The sequence below is a fragment of the Ciconia boyciana genome, chromosome 1 (assembly GCF_034638445.1).
Source record: "Ciconia boyciana chromosome 1, ASM3463844v1, whole genome shotgun sequence".
NCBI classification, from domain to species: Eukaryota; Metazoa; Chordata; class Aves; order Ciconiiformes; family Ciconiidae; genus Ciconia; species Ciconia boyciana.
This window is the reverse complement of record NC_132934.1, coordinates 3,404,462-3,425,165: the sequence shown is the minus strand read 5'-3', so window position 1 is coordinate 3,425,165 and position 20,704 is coordinate 3,404,462. Positions and strand designations below refer to the sequence as shown.

Genomic DNA, 20,704 nt, shown 5'->3' with positions numbered 1-20,704 from the left:
ACCTTTAAGTGTACGGGCCACTGTCTGGCCAGGTAAGAGCATCTGAGCTTCATAGAAGAGGTTGGACAAGTCATCTGCATTAGAATGAAGAAAATACAGGACAGTACCAAGGACCAAAAGAAATGGCCCCATCTGAGCATGTTAATGAAATTCCAGCAAGAAAATCATGCATAACATAACCCTGCACCGAGCTTTTCTATTATCATAATGTTGGAGCACTTCATAACCACTAATTGTTCACAAGACCCCTGACAAAATAGGGAAACACCATTACTGTCACTTACAGACAGGGAACAGAGATATAAGGGGTGTTTACATCCGAACAAGTTGCCCTCAGCTCCCTTTATTGTTAATGGAGAGAAAAACACATTTTTAGGACACAATTCATCTGACCTAAAATAGGCAATTTCAGTCTCCTGCAGGATGAAATGTCTCCTAAAAGGTCTGATTTCTCTCGCTGGACTGAAAAGGGAGTTGACACTACCTCCTGTGGATGGAGATATCTACGTTTAGTGAGATGAATCCCCGCCCTCCAAAAGGTAGGTGTATAAAAGTCAGTAGCAGAGCAGGAAACTGAACTCAGGTTTCTTACGTTTTCATCTGATATTCAGATCAAACCGTAGACGGACATCCAAGATGGACAAGGCCAAAGGGCCAGCCAGCAGTAACAAAACTGTGGAGGTTTGAAGGAAGCTACTTATGGGTAAGGAATGAAGGAGATGGAAGAGAGAAACCTGAAATACCCTAAAGGGCAAGGTCAAAGGATAGTCAGGTAAGGTAGCTATTGGAAGAAGGGAACCAGATGACAAGACAGCAGAAGAAATGGGCTCATATACTGTCCACGAGATGCAGCAGATGTGAGGAAGATCCAGGAGCAATATACACTGACCATGCCAGCGAACATATATGGGGCAAACCTTACCAAGAACCCATCCCCAGTCCAGACAGTGTTCAAGGAAGAACTCAGTCTTTTTCCAAACACCATCTTCCCACTCCCCTCTCCTTCTTTTACAGCAGGAGAAATAAGGAGATTGGACAGGTGAGTCCAAGATCACCCAGAGAACTGGTGGCACACAGGGGACAAAACTGAGAGCCCCCACATCCCACCTCAGCACACTAGACTGAAACCCTGAAACTGAACTTTCTGGAAATTCTACTCCAATTCCAAACTTTGCAGCTCTAGGGAAAAAAAAAAATATAAAAAAAAAAAAAAACAGAAGTAGGCTTGGAAACCGGGTGATAAGGCTGACCTGTGCATCTTGGAGGAGAGAACTGCAAGGAGGCCGCCAGCACATGTTTCCATCGGGAGAGTGAAAACAAACAAATAATAGCTAGGCTCTCTGCAAGCAATTAAAGAGCGGTTAATGAAATCACCTGCCACCGACAGAATTGACAAAACATAGAAAATAAGTCACGTCAGAGTCTGCCAGAGCATCCCTGGCACGGACAAGGGGCCTGATGGCTGGTGTATATTTAGTGCCAGTGATATCATCTTTCCTAGCAGGGCTTGCCTTCTGCAGCGAGGAGAAGGACAGCACTTCCATGACAATGTCAGTGTGAGCTTTAAGAGGAAAGTGCCTGAGATTTCCTTAACAGGGAAGAAAGCAGCACGGCTGTAGCCTGGGCTACATCACAGAGCAGGAGACAGGCAGGGGTTGCAAAGCATGATCAAGATGAAAACCCAGGGGGGAAAAAACCCACGATATCCATGCTGATATCTTAAGCACTGGTAGATGATAGTGTAATGAGTTTGTGGTTACTCAGGTCTTGTCAACTGTTGCCCCAACATAACCTGGGACTGCTCGGAGCTTTGGGGGACAGGTAGAGCTCAGATCCCCCCTAGCACGTTCCCTTAAAGACAAATCCTTTTTAGCACAGTAGGGCATATAACACCTTAGTGAACGGTCCTGCATCTGCACACACATGCATTACGCTAACAATTTTTTAAAGGCAGAGCATTAGAATACTAATTGCAACAGGTCTTTTAATCTCTTGCCCCCATCACTGCTTTGCAGCATCACCAGCCCCTAAAAAAGTCAGGTTCCCCTAAAAATGAGAGACTGGCTTAACAATCATGAACTAACAATGCTCAGCTTTAGCTTGCTGTTATAGTTACTAACAATTAGTGTCAGGATGTGTTTGGGACTTACAGCATTTAGGTGTTACATTTGCCTGCATTCCCCTAGCCCAAGCAGCCTTCTTCCCTCAAAATAAGAATCTCTCAGTCATGCGGCCCAAAGCCATATTACACCTCTAAATGAACAGATATAATACACTGGGGTAGCCCCACATTACTCACCATCCTAAAATCTTTTCTTTTCCCACTATATTATGATAATTTATTTCACTACTGGGGCTCCCAGGTGAGTTCAATTCTCCAGCTTCCAAGCAGACAAAAATGCTAACCCAGCAGAAGAAGTTTAACAAAGAGCCTAAATGCAGCAGTCTCATAAGATCTTGCACCTCTCTATCTATTGCATGCTAAGATAGACATGCAAGCAAAACAGAGAGATACAAATTTGGAAACATTTTCTTTTTCTCCATGAATAGTAAATTAGCTAAAAATTCAGAATTTAGGTGGGATTTGGGGAATTAATTTACATCATCACAAGGGGGAGAAGGGGCTTGAAAGCATCAAAAGATTTTGACTTTTTCATCTCACAGTAGAAATACCTGTAAGAAGAGAACTAATTAAACAAAAAAAAGGAGAAAAGGGGAGGTGAGGAGGTCAAATAACCATAAGTGGTTGTTTCATAGACCATAAAACTTACAGAGCTTTGGAGGTTTGTTTGTTTTGTGGAAAAAGAGGAGGGAGAAGCAAGGCCTTTGGCAGAGGTCTGGGTTTGGGTGGTTTTTTTATTATTATTATTATTATTTTTGTAAAATTTTCCCCATTCTGTAAGAAAACAACAAAATGAGTTATTCTCACTGTAAGAGACAGACAAATACTCAAACCTAACAGGATGCCAAGGTCCTATCACTTACCAACACAGAGATGCTGTCTGAAGGGCAGGAGAAATGCATTAGCATGCACAACATGTCCTTATCACTCAGGTTAGCTCTATCATCAATATGTTCCCTTAGACCCCAAGGAGATAAATCAATTGAGTATGAAATCCAAGAGAAACCCACAGAAACTTGTAAGCAGAGGGGAAAAGATCAAAGTGCCTGTAGTGTGCAAAACCACATCCACCCCAGCAGATATCACAAGTCATAAACTCCCCCTGATAACCCAGCCTTAATCAACCATATGACAAATGAGGCAAACACGGGGAGATTTGCACGGTGCCGGTCGCTATGTTTAATTAGACATCATCAGAACGGTTCTGAAAAATTAATATGATGAGGTCTCTGCTAGTCTCAGTGATAACCTTTCCCCTGACATCGCTGAAATTTATTGCCAGCCTCAGTTCAAAAAAAAGGTTACAAGAAGTCAAAAGGAAAGATGACTCCAGACCACAGCCATGAGCATCCCAGCAGGGTGGGATACCAGCACGGCTGGCAGTAGAAACAGCGGTTTGCATTTCCAGGATGCCATAGATAAAACAGTGTGCTGGGGTCCTTTGCCAATGTACCACATCAGCTAGAAAAACAACCATCAGCAAAGCTTCCAAAACCCACCGAAGTCCCTTAGGAGTTCGTGTGCTGTTATCCAAAGTGACCCAGCCCTGTGAATCATCAGCAGAACACGTTCAGCACGACAGAGTGTAACCAGAGCTGAAACCCACAGATCACTGCCTCCCAACTTTCCTCTCTAGCCTTTGCTTCTCTTGGCACCCCCAGGGTCCCAACCCATCTCCCGTTGGAGCCTGGGAGTGCTCGACTTGTTTCCAACACACACTTCCAGGCTCACTGCACCAAGGGGGATCCCAGCTTGGAGGCATTGGCGCATACTTGATGCAATGCTGCTGATATATAAGAACGACTCTTACCGGGAGTCATCTTCTATGGGATGTGGCCCATGTAACAGAGATATTCTCCGTTAAAACAGTCCTGCTGTCTCTAGTCAAGTATGGATGCCAACCCAGCTAACACATCTATTTCCTTTTGGGGTCTTGCATGGAAATACCACTCCAACTTAACTCCTTCTAAATTTAGCAGATGAATGATCATCCTTGGGGTCATAGCTGGTAGAACACTGGCCAGTATGAAGAAAGCCAAGCAATGACAGCGTCAAGTTCATGAAAAAGGCATTATTGACATTAACCTAGATTTGACACTCTCAGGTTGCAGTCAGATCTATAGGGTTACCTGCTGCTATCACAGCTAGCAAGATGCTTTCTGGTCACCCTGGGCATAGCATCCCAGAGGGACTTTGCTGGAGCCACAGCTTTGATTAACTGTCCTGGTCTAGCTTTCAGTCCGTATTTCTACCCTCACCCAGCAATGATAGCTTTTCTAATTTCAGAAAGGGCTAAGGATCTGCAGCTCTTCCGTATGGTTTCATTTAGGAGAGGTGAAAGGCTACTGACAGGGTTTTGAAGGAAAAAAAAAAAAAAAAAAAAGAAAAAAAAAAAAAGACAAGTGTCAGACCAAGCAGGAACAGATCCCTGAATCCTGCATAGTAACACACATCTTCACTCCCGCAGACACCATATGGGTTGGGGTCTACAAAAACCAGCACAACCCTCTCATGCTTCCCCTCAAGCTTCGCACACATGAGTCTAACAACCAGCAATCCATCAAAGCTTGATTGCTCTCAAGCCAGGCTGCCACCAAGACGAAATGAGAGAGAGATGATGAAGCATAGCAAGCCAAAGTCATTAAACCAAAATGAAAGAAGCACAAGGGGGAAGAGATCAAGTTGGAGAGGAACAGGGGAGATTTTATTTCTGCTTTCCTTCTCATTGGTTTCACAAACACCACCAGCAACATTCATAAGTGGTGGATATGCAGATGGCGTTAAAGGCCCCTAACTGGGGTTTGCAACCACCCCATTGATGTTGAGGGAGTGCCGCACACTGGGGAGTCTGGGTGTGTGCAGGGGAGAGGTGGAGAGAGGCTCTTCAAATTAGCTCAAGCCAAAAGTTGCTTATCCTAACGAAGAGAGGCACATTCCTTTTTGCCTTTTAATTAAGAGCTGGCTCATAAATCAAACCTCTTGTTCCTACACTTTGGATGTCAGCTGAGGGAAAGGCTCTTTTTGAATAACCAAGGCTCCCTTACGCAAGCTGCAGTCCCTCCTCCAACTCCAGTAATACAGCTAATCACACTACTTTTGTTTGCTGTTACGAACCCACCCTGCCTTTCCCACACCAGAAATTGGGCCTCTGATCACCCCCAGAAATGCCCAGCTATGGATCATGAACTGAGCAAAGCTTCCCCCAGTTTAAGCATCAGCGGTGGGGAAGAGAATTACAGTTAAACTGAGCATTGCCCTAAGTTTCCTCAAGGGTATCCACAACTTACTTTAAATTAAAGGGTTCCTAGAGGAGGGCTGGAAAAACTATTTAAGGCAAATTGTTTTCACAGAGCAGTAGCCAGAGAACAAAGCCTGAAAGGCATGAGTTTAAACTTTTAAGCAATATTTTTTGCATGCACACACACACATAGATATGCACATTTTAAAGTACCTTTCAAATTTCAGGGAAAAAATATGGATCTTTGTCCATGGCTATTCTGTATCCAGGCACTCTGGCCCTACTCTGTTGTCTCTGCACAGCAGTCATTTCTAGCACCTGGGAGATGAACTAAAGGTGTCAGTCCAGACTGCAGCAAATACATGCAGCAAATAGTCCAGCTGAGACTCTCAACAAAGCCTTGGACAACGTAATGAGTGAACAGTGGGAACAAGCAGGTTTCATGCAACACATACCCCGTAGGCACATGGGATCTTGTGAAGGGCTTCAGAGAGAGCAGGAAACTGAATCTGGACATCATTGTCATGGTTTACATCTTCACCAGCACTCAGTTCCCATCCTCTGCACCCTTTCTGCTTCCTTCCTAAAGACAGGAGCTGTCAAATTGTGATGTCTACATCAATGCCTATGTGCAGCTGAACCAGAGATCAGTCATCTGGCCAACAGGAGAAGGCAGAGGTGAGACAGACTGCAGAGGTGATTTGGGGCACAGATATGGCTGCAGGATGGTGAGGGGGATAGAGTGGAGGATGGTGAAAGGAAGAGACAAATGCACAGTGCCTTATCAGGGACTTGCTGTTCTTTCAACTGGCTCCCTGATAACATATGGAGCTTAATCAAATATGCAAATGATGTCCTATCTAGAGACAAGGGAAATAGAGAAATAAACCCAGAGACCATGCATGAAAACAAGCCGATAAAATGAGGGAATGGGTAGAAGGTATCCTCTTTTTGATAAAATTATTTCAAAAGATTAAATTAAGGCAAAACTAATTAGGAGAACAACACTTAAGCCGACTTCCCATAAGAAGGGTCAGCAGGCAAGAGGCATTCAAATAAAAGGCAGATGGAAAAGGCACTTCAAGGGCTCCCTGAAAAGTCATTATCCCAGTCAAAAGGGAAGGGGATAGAGAGGAGGAAGGAATGACAAGAGCCATTTTGGCTGGGCATCCATCCGGACATTAGATGGATGCCCATTAGATGGAGTGTATGGGGAGTTAAACAGCCTCTCTTTGTCACCCTGGAGAGCAGAAGTAGCAGGTGAAGACTAAAGCTGACCACCTAATGTCCCATGCCGAGAACTTCTCGGAGAACAGAGGGACAAAGACAAACAGCAGTACAGAGACCAGGGGGAACAAGGACGTATCTGCTTTTCCTTGCATTCCAACCCTGCATGGTTTCCTTCAACAGCACAGCCACGCCAGGTACCGCAGCCTGAATACTCCACGTCAGCTACTGACACCATGCAGAAAATCACCTGCTGTGACAAGGAAAGTGACAACCAGCATCACCGCAAACTGTCCCCTGGGAGGCTGCAGGACCCATGGATTTCAGCAAGGTAACCTGCAGCAGGACCTTGTTATCTGTCCCTTTGTGCCTGCTTTTGTCACTAACATCCCCCTGCCTGCACAGCACACATCCTCAGCCCACAGTGGGGAAATCCATCTCAGCTGCTTTGCGACTGGAAACCTGTCAAATTCAAGCTGCAGCTTCTTAAAGGGAGAGTTTGAAGAGATGATGGTACAACCTGCTGCCTTCCCTGCTGCAATGGGTCCATTGGAGCTCGCTATTTCTCCTGGAGTCAGAAATAAAAACGCATGGTACAGCACCACCAATGCAGAATGCACGGCAGCAGCCAGCAAGCACCTCTGGACTTTGAAGTACAGATTGCATCTGGAGAGATTAGACAGTCATTTGCAAATCTCATTGCACGGTCACAAGATCCCATCTCTGACAAGACTCTGAGGCACTGTTAAACCAGAACCTCCAAAAAAAGAGCAGCACTCAATGCATGTACGCAAGGCACCCAGCAAAAGCACAGCTCAGCCTGCACACCAGCACAGAGATTGCTGAGTAGTCGGAAAGCAGAGAGGGGTACTTGAGGGAGAGACACGGAAAATTAATTGCTGTCTGCCAAAAAGCAGGCTCTAACTCTTGCTGTGAACAGCAACCTTCCTAGCAGAAAAAAGGGAGTTTTCCTACTGCCGTTAGATACTGCAACGAGCTAACTGCATTGTGCTACACTGACAAGTTGTAGCTGGAAGTCCCAAAGCAATGGAAATGAGGGGTGTGAGAGGCGAAACACTCACCTGCAGTGAGGGAGCAATTAGTGGGTATTTAAAACAAGTGTCAGCTGCACCAGTTCAGCAGCAGAGTCTGAATACAGGACCTCTGATGTGGTTTAGTGCCTGGGGTTTTGCAGCAGAGGATGGATCACAGGGTAACCCAGGCTGGAAGGGACCTCAGGAGGTCTCTAGTCCAACCTCCTGTTCAAAGCAGGGTCAGCTGTGAGATCAGACCAGGTTGTTTTGTTCATTCAGGCCTTGAAAGTCTCCATGGATGGAAACTGCACAACCTCCATGGGTAACCTGCTTCAATCCTTGCCTGTCCTCATGGCAAAAAGTTTTTCCTTATATCCAGTTGGAAGTGCTCTCATGTCAACTTATGCCTGCTGTCTCACATCCTCCCACCACTCACCAATGTGAAGAGACTGTCTCCATCTTCTCAATGACCTCTTTGTAGGCATGGGAATGCTGCTGTTAGGTCCCTCCAAGTTTTCTCTTCCCCAGCCTGAATAAGCTAATTTCTCTCATCCTCTCCTCTCAGGGTAGGTTCTCTGGCTCCTGGCCAATCCTCTTCACCCTCTCCTGAACTTGCTCTGGTTGATCAACATCTTTTTTGTACTGAGGGGCCTACAACTGGGCACAGTATCTAGATATGGTCTAGCAATTGAGTTCAAGATGATCACCTTCCCCTCAATCTACTAGTAGTGCCCCTGTTTCCATAGCTGAGGATGTTGTTGGCCTCTTTTGCTGTGTAGGCACACTGATGGCTCATGTGCAACTCGCTGTCTACCAGGATCCCCAGGTCCTCTTCAGGAGAGCTGCTCCCCAGCCAGGCAGTCCTCAGCCTGAATCATTGCAAATCATTGCAAGGTCGCTCTTTTCCAGGTGCAGGACTTCACACTTCTTCTTAAATGAGTTCATGTCAACAGCATTGCTCCATCCTGTCTAGGTCCCTCTGTATGGCAGCCCTGCTCTTCAGCCAGATCCTCCCAACTGACTGCAGCTCTGGGATGAACAGATGCACAGGGGAACCTACTTCCCACCTAATTCGACCTCTAGCTGGTGAAAGGTGAAGTGCAACAGAAAGATGCCCACCCACCCCACAAGGCCTCAGAGCAGCAGGGGAAGAGAGACAGCACAGCACAGCAGCCTACAACTGGGATGCACAAGTCCTGCATCTTTGATTTCACCCACGGAGATAGTATCCAATCACCCAGCACTTTTAGGTCATGTTGGACTCCAGTATCAGCAGCCAATGACTTTTACATGACCCAGTACAAATGGATGTCACTGGCCAATGTTCACATAGATTCCCATCCCCACCCCTTGCAGGGCTGCCTGCTGGTACACCCAACATGACCATCAAGTGCAGAGCACACCACAGCTACCAAATCACAGCTTTCGTGATGCTACGGCCAGAAAACTGAACTACTCTTCAGGCATCTAAGCTGACAACGACCTCTCAAAGAGGGACTGCATATGAATGTAGGACACAGACAACTGCAGCCTTCACAGACGTCAAATACAGATGAGAAGAGGTATCACTCCATCACAAGTGAGTGAAGCACTTGGACTCCTGCTGATTTAGGAAGCTGTGAGGAGAGGCCAGGGTGAACAAGGCCCTCTTGCAGAAACCAGCTTCCCAGCAGGAGCCAGATCCTCTACAGCATGTTTTCAGAGCAGTCAAGTCCACTTGCAAAACAGTTGGGAAAAAAAATAAAATTAAAAAAAGCCCTGACTCTTTCAAAGCAGCAGAGGGAAGGAGAAGGAAGCCGAGTTTCCCTGCTGACATTCGCACAGAGCTGTCAGCAGCAGAAAATCCTCCAGGGAACATCAAAACCAAGCAGGGTTTCTCATCTTGTGCGTATTCAGAAACCCCCTCGCCTGCAGGAACAGTGAGGATCTCTGTCTTTTCCTGCAGTTATCACGAGACTGTAAACCTGTGCATGGCAAAACCAGGGCGCTCTCATTAGCTCCAGCTCCTTGGATGGGAGGTGAGGTATCAGAGGAGAAAAGGAAGATACTCCTCTCCATGTGGGTACGTCATGGTATCACCAACCCACTCAGAGCTCTATCACCTGTGGGTCTCTGCCCATCTCTTGCACCCTTTTGCCTTGCTCATACTGTTTTGCACGAAAAACTCCATTTCATTCCTCTGTTGTCCACTCGTGGCACTTGAGAGCAATCCAGCTGTGTGGAAGGACCAGACACGCTGCCAGTCCCACCAGGATTCAGCCGCTTTCTCCTGTTCAACGGGATGAACGCTGTTCTGGGAAAGAATCTCGCCCCACATGTGAGGGGACAATGACTGTAGCAAGAGGACCCACCATAGCAATCAGCGATGATAACAGAGCTGCAGGTTTGGGTGTCCTTCAGGGTTACCTTACTGAAGCAGTCCTGACACTACCGTAGACCAACGTGCATCTTCCCCAAGCCACAGGCTGACTCCTTCAATAGCGGTTCTCACTCCCTCTTCAAGGCAGGCGGGCTGTAAAGAGCACTGTAGCATCCAACCAGGAGAGCTGTCAGCCAGCTGATGGGATGGGATAGCCACAGCTATGCGGCCAGAAACCAGCAGGAGCTCAGACTTGCACGTACTTTCCAATCCAATTATCTATCCGAGAAAGCCAGCCTTCCCCAACGCAACTGAGATGGCCAAAATGTGAATTGCCAATCTGAGCTCTCAGATCTAAAAATCTCCTGATAGTGGGAGGAGTCTCTGGATCCAAAAAAAGCAGGGTCTCGAGGGTTCAGGGTAATCTGGAGGGTGGTTCATGAAACTGGTTGATACTGAAAATTTTCTACTAAATAGAGGTGATACCTGGTGGGAAGTGCTGGCCAGTTTTCAGAGCTGTCTGATCTGAATGAAAACCTTCACCCTGAATGGTAGTACAAATCTAAAAAGCCCTTCAAAGACCTCAAACTGATAGGATTTTATGAAAAATGAAATACAGGCCACAGAGTGAAAGAATTGGATTTTAAGCCAAATTTCTTTCTCTTCAAGGAATTCAGCATAGAAAAGGCTCCGAGTGAAATATTTTGATGGAATAAAAAAATTATTTCTTATGAGGAAGTTTCAAATAAATGTAAATTACTACTACTCTGTTTTCAAATAAACATTTCAAAATGGACAAACAGCTTTGTTTTGTTAGAGGTGCAATTCCTAGGGCTGTTCCCAGGTTGACATTTGTAAACTCAAATCGCCCTTTACACCTGCACCTACACACGGAATAATTGCAGGTAAGGTGTGTTTCTTTGACTGGAAACTATCTACACAAAAGCAATGACCCATAAATTAAATGCCTAGGGAAGGAATACAAGGAATACTGAATACTGCTACGCTCCCTTAGTGATGACAGGTATTAGTGGCACATAATTTGGCCAGACACACTAGAAAAAAAAATCCAAAACAAGCATACAAAACCGTGCAAAGCATCTCCATGGGTACATCTCTAGCCTTCTCCTGCCACTGGACTGAAGAGCTAAGCGTGTAATGAGAGAGTGTGCAAAGGAAAAAAAAAAAAAGCCAGTGGATTTCGGCACCTGGCTGTTTTACAGCAAAGTGGTTTGTAGGAAGCACATACCCAGGAATAACTCCCATTCCTGATGGTTGGCTGCACTACTGTTTGCAAAGAGACAAAACAGACCTTCGTTAAACTCAAGTGAGCCTTTCATATCTCCTGAAAAAGAAAAAAAAAATCACTAAAAATTCACAGGGGTGCCAATTGACTTTCAGCCACAGGTTTTGTTCGAAGCACTTCCCGTCATATGTAGGAACTCACTCTGCAACGAAGCCCACCAGGCACCCTGGAGTATACTAAAGCTATGGCAATGCTTACCAATGTGGTATGGAAGCGCAGAGAACACAGGCCAGCCAGCACAGGAGGTAATTACAGATACTGGGATCTGATCAAAGCACTGCAAGATTTCTCAGTAAAAAGTACAGCAGGATCTTTAATGCCCGCAAGTGGTCAGGAGCTGGTTTTCCATCTCATCTGATATGTCTAGTTTAGCTGTTTGGTATGATCACACCTCACAACTTTTAGTGCATGAATTTTCTCCAACACTTCTTTGAGCAAGCAGAATATTTCCTACCCTTTGCAGGAGAAAAAATGAGGTAGAAGGTACACTAGGAGTTTCTAGTAGAGCAAAGAACTGAACCTGGCTGTCTCCCAACCCACTTATCCCTAGGGCACCTTTATCCATCTCCAAGGTGCCACCAGAACCCTTCAGGTCTTTAATCCATGGGCCACCTTTCTCCATCCCCAAGACACCACCACCACCCATCAGGCCTTTAATTCAATGGCTCTGGTTTCTAAACATGAGATATGGACACGGGGAATTTTTCTTTTCCATAGCTCTGCATTTTTATCCTATTTATATCTTCATTCTGCAGGGCCAGGCTGTGCTGTGGACGAGCCAACAGAATTGGAGGCCATGTTTCTACAACAGATTTTTCAGTGCCTTCCCATTGGTCTGCACATGTAGCTATGTGAATGAGCAAGGGTTGCAAAATGTATTTTGCCTGGGGCAGTGAAATAGCTGGGGCCAATCTTGTCATGCTGTTTCACTCACTCTTTTCCTACCCTATCTCTATCTTGGTTTTTCCTTTTCTTTCTGTCTTTGTTGTCTTGGTTACATGGGCGGATTCCTGATATGCTGCTAGTTTTCATTTTAATGACATGTTTCTGTAAAGCACAATATTTTACTTCAGTTGTGTGCCACTGGATAAATTCCTTTGACACATGTGACATTTGTATATCAACTAACAGATATTGCTTTATGACTGTGGGTATTTTGCATCATATTCACGGATTGCATGCACTGAAATCTGATACACGGTCTGCATCTTTCATATAAACACACACACACACAGAGAAGAAGACTGAAACTGCAGGAAAAATAAGGAAAGTTTCTCCAAAACCATCTTGTAATTACTTGCAGCGAGTCTTCCAACAACTGACTAGATCTTGGTATCTTGAAGATAATCTAGTAGCTCCTCTCTTCATGCTATCTAAAATACTTCACTGTAGCTTGACTGAGTAGCTGCACTGCACCAGGAAAAAGAGCAGTACATATCATGCATGGTAGGACTCAGCAAGTAAAAAAAAAAAAAGACAGCTCCTGGGCTTTGTCCACTGGTACATGGAGTTTCATCTTATTCTACAAATCTTATTCCAATTTGCCCATAGGCATTTTTTTTTTTAAAACATAAATCAAACTTCATGCTAACATAACAGATTATGCTGGAGTTGCAATACCAATACAGTATTTCCCTTGCTTCTTATTCAAGAACATCTGATTGATGACCCAAGATGGAAAACAAAGCTTCAAAAGGTCCATGAAGCCTTGGCAGGGACCAAGGAGTGTCAAGTGAAAATACTGAGTGTCAAAATGGCCTTGTGTGGCACCCAGAGGGGAAAACAGGCTGGTGTCCTGAGCTCAGATACCCTCAGGAGCCCTGGAGCAGGGCAGCGTGTGGAGGAGAGTCAGTGATTGCAGAAGTCAGAGCAAGGATGGGGCTGAACTTGCAGGAACTGAAGGTTTCCAGGAGCCTGGATCAACTGGTCCAAAACAACCACACATGTTCACGGAAGCCCCGTTTTGCTTTGCATTCTGCCTCTCTGGTGGAGACTTATTCAGCCAAGGAAGATCTCAGCCCAAGACTCCAGCTCTGCTCTGACACACAGACCCAATGCACTAACTACTGAAGGCAGAATATTCAGCACATTAGGAAAAAGGGAATAAAATGCAGCTTTCTCAAATTACATCAGCCAGTTCAGCTCCCCTCTTCTCATTCTTTACCCTATAAGGCTGTCCCCACTCTCCACCACACTCCGTAAAGCACTAAAAGCTTTCTCATTCCTATTTTCCCCTATTAAAAGGAATCAGAACTTGGATTCTGCAACGTGACCTGCAAAGGCGAAGACAGAGCTGTGTCTGACTGCTTCTCCTGAAGCCAAAAGAAAAACCTAGAGCTTGTGAGTACAGGGAAGCAGCAGTCATTCTTAACCGTTTAGGTCTTTTGGATATTTACCATTCAGATCTCAGCTACCCCATTTTTTCTCCCCCCAAGAGACTGACTCGAAAACTAAACAGTTTATTATGATATCACAGATGACAGAGAAGCAAAAACTAATTAGTCAGGGGAAGAGACTATTTTTATTACAACTGTTTAAAAAACAATTTGGGTCCTTTTCCATATGCCTGAATAGACTGTTAAAAAAAAAAAAAATCTATTTTCAAAAACATCAGCAGCCTTTCCTCTGTTGAACAATGCTGGAGACATTTGCCAGTGGGCAGGATCCTGTTCCCCTTGCAGGCCTCCTTCAGCACAGGGGCAATGCCATCTGAATTTACAACCCTGATTTTCTTCTTAATTGAAGAAACAGGTAGAGGAACAAAACCAGAGATTTCAGACCTTCCTTAAGACCATCCATGAACAAATGACTCCCTCCCTTCTCCCTGTCTGCTCTGTCCATCCTATACACAAGCCATAGTGGGCCACCTTTTCATAGCACCTTCCTTTCCACAATCTGGAAGTTTTTATTTGCAAGAGGAATTCAAAGAGGAATCAACACCCAACCCAACCCACAAGGCTCTGCCCAACCTCCCTTCCCAGCTTCTCACTCATCTCCATTATTATGGCAAAGCCACAGTCTCCTGGCACATATAATATTTTGCAACACTCCTAGGCTGAGCATTCAGACAAACATTGTCAGACTGGCACATAGGGGTTGAAATGGAGGCGGTGCCCATCATTAGCATGAGAAGGTCACTTCTAATACCTCTTCTTGCCTTGAGAAAACCACAGGTAGACGATTTCCAGCTTCCACTTCTCAAGCCTCTCTACTATTGCCTTACATGGCAAACTACAGAGCTACAGCCATGCAACAGGCATATTTTTAGTGAGAATGCACAGTGAGGAACATAAATACACTCTTTATTGTATTTGGGGTTATGTGGCGTCAACCATAAACGTAATGCTCATTATCGTTCAAGACACAGCTTTCTTTCGATGAAAATGCTCTTCCTTCAGTACAAGCACCCAGCCTCACCTAAACAGAGCAACCATTAATCCCATGCTGGGCTCGTGGTGAAATCACAGTCCAGTCACATTGCTCTGAAGAAAGATCTGCAGAGCATGAATCCTATTTCTTAACAAAATTCAGCCACAGTCAGTTTTTCTCCAGCATGCACAGATACCCTGTGATCAACTACTTAATTAGAGGTGGTCTGAACACAAAAAAATCTGTTGGATGAAAACTGCATCAAGTCCTTCTGTGGCTGCGTCTGTGGTTTGACTTCAGAAACATTCATTTGCTGATGAACAACAATTTGGAAGAAGGATTTTATCCTTTCCCACATCAGCTCTATCCATCAAGGGTGAAACAGTTTTTTTGCCAACCAAAACATTTTCTATCCTCAAAACAGGTAGTGCACCTTAGGATAAGGACTGCGCTCACACTCAATGCAACACTGCAAATCTCCATAAGAATGTGAAAATTTGAGTTAGAGGACCACGTTAGGTCTTACCTTCTTGAGCTTCCCACTCTTGGTGCCCACAAAAGCCAGGGAGTGGTTCTTGTAGACGTAGGCAATCACAGATGTCATTCTGTCTCCATCCTCTGTGAAAATGGGGAGCCCTCGCACCATGGACGATACTCCCAAGGGGGCATTCATATCCAGGCCACAGAAATTGTCATCAATTGTTAACAGCTATAAATAAAAAGAAAGACAGTGTGAAAAAACAAAGCCACCAATTCTTTAGCCATTTGGGAAGTATCCATCCAAGCAGGGACACCATTGCATAACATGCCTATAATTTATGCAAGCTGACAAATCAATAACAAAGGCAGGACTGGAGAAATACAGAGGTGGAAAAAATTTGTCCAAAGTTGCATGATGAGTTACAGACAGAAGGAGAACTGGAAACTTGCTTCTCTTGAATGACAGCCCAGCAGGATACATTACATTAAGCCTTTTTCCTACTGCTTTACCAGTCAGTTTTACCAGTCAAGACCTAGCAATCAAAGACAAAGTCTGCTGAAAATGTTTTAAACATACCTAGTTCTGTCAAAAAAAAGTATGCATGTCATTCCTGTGGGATCCAGAATGAGAATCACTAAGCTAAATCTGCACTGGCAAATAAAGTAGGCCCTGGCCTGCCCTCCGGCCCTGAGACCCAATGGTAAGGTTCACATCTATGAAACCTAAATAACTACTCCCCTCCCACCTCCAAATCCTTTAGCATCACTCATGCTACATCTTGGAAATCATAGTCCCCCAAGGCATATCCAGGCACTGTCAGGGAGCAAGCTGGTCAGCCCAGGCCAAATCTGCAGTAGGGACCATGCTAAGGATTAAACGCTGTAGGTGGTGACTGCACACACTCCCCGTTCCTGGGGTTAGTTTAATCATACAGTCCTGGGTCCTTCTCTCACACTGTTTGGGCTGAGCACTTCATCCTCTTGGGTCTCCATTTCTTCCCCATGAAATGGAAATTATCCACATTTATCCATCTTACTGGGGTACTGTAACTCACTGAAGTTCTTTGGAGAGGAGGGAAGGTTTCACAGCTATTACGAGAGCTTTCCAGGGTTTGTTGGAGATGATACCCATGAACCCCTAACAACCAGAGAAAAGGTCCTGTTCATTAATGCTGCTACCTAAGCTCTAACACCTATTGCATTTGAACTCAACAGGCTTGTCATCACACAGATGCTCCACTGGGATCCTTGCATATGGATGCATGTTATCTCTGAGGGTGTTTCTTTGAACTTCAGGGAGTTACAGAAGTGCAGCAGCAGAACAGTACGGACAACTCTTCTACCTTAAGGCATCATCTGGACAGTAGGTGAGGCTAATACAGGTTGCCAATATGAAGATTTCCGCAGAATAAGTGACATAAAGATGAAGCTCCAAATATCACAGTACACAATTGCCAAAGCAGTTAGACTTTATTAACTTCACTGTGACCACTCACAGATTTTAAGATAAGCATCCGCTTAAAATGTTTTGCTGGACTAAGGCCTAGAAAGGCAATAATTAATTGTACAGGAAGGCTCCCTAGTTTTCATATATCAGTAATAAAGGACGATGACAATTTTCTTTGTCTGAGCTCACATCTTCCTGGAAGCATGGCTAGAATATGTGCTGCTCCTTGAGTTCACAAGCAGTAAAAGCATGATAGTTGATTCATTTTATCCTCACCCAGCAATTACAGGGAATAATTACAGATGATTTTACTGAATGGAAGAATAATGCGTCCTAAATGTATTTATAAGCACATAAAACCTATGAGGAATTCAAACAGCCATTAGTAAGGAACAGCTAGCCTGAGCTCTGGCCTGTAAGAGTCATTAGTGTTTGTGGACTGCCCTTTCAGAGCTAAAACACCAGCTCAAAGCAATTACAGATCAGATCAACAGCCTCCATGAGCAGCAGACAGGATGTTGCTAGTCTACAATGCCAGCACAAAGTCTAAGATAAATCTGCATCCCAGATTCAAAGGGCAAATTCATCTGAGGTGTAGTAACACCAAGCTGATGACCACACTTCAGAGAGGCAGGACACTCCTGCTGACAGCATGACTTGCAAAAGCTGAGTTTTTCTGTGGATAATGAGAACACACACAGCTTCATTACATGGGTCAGGATGGAAAAACTGCGGCTTGATTACTCAGGAAGTATAAACGTGTTTGAAGCAGTGACGCTACCGAGATCCTTCTGCGAGACAGGAGACACTGACTGTCAGAGATGAGCTAACAAGAGGAGGGGTGTGTTGGTCTGATGCAGTGTGACAAGTCTTCTGTTCACCAATTCGCTACCTGACACATCACCTGATGTGGGATCCATCTCACCTACCTTTAGCCATGTGAAATCTTACTAAGTAGCCTACAGCGGTCATCGAAACTACCTCCATAATCGATAGAGGAAAGGGTCAGAGAACAAGCCAACCAATCAACCTCGTATAGCACTGGATCACCTTCTGATAGAGCCAGCTGATTGCGGAAGGACTCCAGCTGATTCACTTAGCCTAAGCATCTAACATTAAGATGTATCATGCTTTGAACAGAAGGCTGGACTATATGACCTTGTGAGGTCCCTTCCAACCTGAGTTACCCTATGGATGTAGGATCTGAGAAGAATCCAGGTCTTGAAGTCAGGCCCACTTTGATCAGAAACTCTTAAGCTCTCAAATTAACATGATCTGTGTTTCAATGCTGTAATAAAACTGTGTATGTGTCTCACTCAAACTGACAGCCTGACAGACTGAGAGAAGAATCATTTCAAACTAAAAGCAAGAAATTCCCAAACCTTCTACAAATAGCAGAAAGAGGAATAAGAGAAAGCCTTGCTTTGTCATGGTTTTAAAGGAAAACAAGAAGTGGGAAACAGCTGTTTTCACTACCAAGAGGATGAAAAACCCAGTGGTGCCAGCAGATGTCTTACCAAGGTGCAGCATCTTACCTAGGGTGCGGGACTCCATCTCAAACAACAGGAAATAACATCAACAAGCAGTGAAACAATAGCAATCAAGCAGAACTGGCACAGTCCAAGGCATCCTCCTTGGTGTGGCACAGCCTCCTACACACTCACCTCCCTGCAGCACAGCCAAAACCAACTACTCCAGCTGAAGCACTTGGAGACCAGAAAGGACCCATGCAATCATCTGGTCTGTCTTCCTGCATGACCCAGGACCTCAAATCTCAGGCAGGAGCTGCCTGTGCCATTTCGCAGGGAGATACAAGCTACTTCTGTTTGCTCCCCAGGCAGGTCTGAGTCTGCATGGCTGTAAGGATATAGCACTGAGCCCTCTGTAACACACTCTATCAACAGCCAAGGCATGTTAGCTAGAGTATATGATTGCTGTAGATGTATATCAGAGCTCACATAGCCAGAATAAGCTCTCATCCTCCTGCAAAACCCTAAGAGGATATAGACCCAGAGATCCCAGCATCAAACACAATAACCTGTGGCTGATCTGCAGCACATCTCCAACCTGTTGAGACTTAATTAATCCAATTGCCACAGGTTAGCTCCTCCTCAATCAGGCTGGACCCAGCTCCAGCTGAACTCAGACCTACCCTTAATGGGGCTGATATAACGGTTTTCCCCCATACAGACACAAAACTAAATTTAAGCCCATTTATTTAATCTTATTTCCCTGAGATTACTTACAGAAGGACATTTCCTTATAAGAAGGGCTTATAAGAAAGATGGGGACAGACTTTTTAGTAGGGCCTGTAGCAATAGGACAAGGGGTAATGGTTTTAAACTAAAAGAAGGTAGATTCAGACCAGATATAAGGAAGAATTTTTTTGCAATGAGGGTGGTGAAACACTGGAACAGGTTGCCCAGAGAGGTGGTAGATGCCCCATCCCTGGAAACATTCAAGGTCAGGTTCGCCGGGGCTCTGAGCGACCTGATCTAGGTGAAGATGTCCCTGCTCATTGCAGGGGGGGTTGGGACTAGATGGCCTTTAAAGGTTCCTTCCAACCCAAACCATTCTATGATCCAAGCACCAGGGCAAGGTTGAAGAGTGAAATCAGCACCTTCTCTTACATGACACAGTTCAGATGAGATCTAGGACCATCGTAGCACATGCTAGCCTCTGAGACATGCGAAGTGGTGTGTGAGGGCAGATAAGGTTGTGATGTTCACTCACATGCTGTTGCGTAGGTGCCGGAGAAGCAATCACAAAGTTGTGGTTTGCAATGTGGACAACAAGAATAGGAGCAAGGCCAGCAAGCCACACACCACATGAAAACTATTTTCATTTAACACATTTGGGTTATTTCCTCTGGGGATCATCTGCAAAAAAATGCCAGCAAGCGAAACCCTACAAATAAACATCACCCGGCTTCTGTGCAGCTGTGGTTCTCAGCTGCACACATACCTTTGTAAAGACAGAAATACAGTCATCTTCTTCAGCAAAGAGAAACACGTAAGGAAGTTTGGATTTATGATGGAAGGGTCAGGAGTTGCAAGCACAGGTTTATTTTCAATTCCAGACACTCCTAGCAGCAATATAAAGTAGCCACGTTAAACTCTGTGGAGCTTCTCTGCTTGGCAATTTCACGTTAACAACTTTCCAGAATGAAAGCAGAGGTGAGGACATGAATTCACTCTGCTTGCAACACTGCTGCCGCACCAGCTGGGATATCAGGGAGGGGCAAAGGGAAGATCTAAAGAGGCAGGAATAGGATCAGCAATTCTCACATCCTGAGCAGTTAAAATCTAACCCAGAAATTCACAGCACAGTCTGTAGGTAACTCAGAAGGGAAGGGGACCTTGTGATTGAGATGTTGGACTGGAGTCAATCGGTTCATCATCCCACACTAGATTCCCACCTGCAAAAGAAGGAATATTACTGACCACCCCTCTGCCCCAGGGAAGCTGCTAAACACAGGTTTATAAGGTGCTCTAAGTATCCGAAATATCTTCATATGAGAATGATTGGCAGCTCCCAGGGCATAAATGTCCTCCCGAGTCCCACCAGCTGCCTCTCCATCTTGGGCTGATGGGCAGGGGGGAGCCAGCTGGTGAGAGGCTGCGGTCTGCTCCTGCATCGGCAACCAGAGGGTTCATCTGCAGCAGTGACACCGTGGCCAAGTGTCACATTCACCAGTGAAATAGGATGTGCAAAAGAATGGGCCTGATTTACAGGAGGATTCTGGCAGGTATTTGCCTTCTCCAGGATTAAGCCTATCAAATAAATAATTAACACATCCAAGCCCTCCTGGAGAAGATGGTTTTACAAGGCTGGTGCTGGCTCAGTCCCCCAGGGATTCGCCGAGCCCCCAGAACCCCCAAACTCAGCAGGAGGGTTAGAGCTCCAATTACAACACCTCCTTCCCTGTCCTCATCTGATTCCCCAGCAGAAGTGAGCACTTTGGCATTGCACGAATAGTTGAAGCACCAGATATTAGCGGGCTAGTGCAAACAGTGCTCATAATAAACTGCAGTTGTCCCTTAAACATCTGCTTTAGCTATTTGCCTCTGAAACAGCCCCTGATAATCAAATACAACCTAATCCATACCTTGGAAAAAGCTT

General features: G+C 45.1%; 1 protein-coding gene across 6 annotated transcripts in view; it reads right to left on the bottom strand.

Moving 5' to 3' along the window:
- Positions 1 to 20,704, bottom strand: part of PLXNA4 (plexin A4) — a 431,262-nt gene that overhangs the window by 394,731 nt on the left and 15,827 nt on the right. For 4 of the 6 annotated variants that reach the window (XM_072865238.1, XM_072865069.1, XM_072864810.1 and 1 more), the window contains exon 2: positions 15,182 to 15,364. In XM_072865238.1, coding sequence (XP_072721339.1) covers positions 15,182 to 15,364 — 183 coding nt within the window. Of the gene's footprint in view, positions 1 to 15,166; positions 15,365 to 20,704 lie in introns of all 6 variants that reach the window. The other 2 variants (XM_072864978.1, XM_072865153.1) reach the window with 1 other exon arrangement.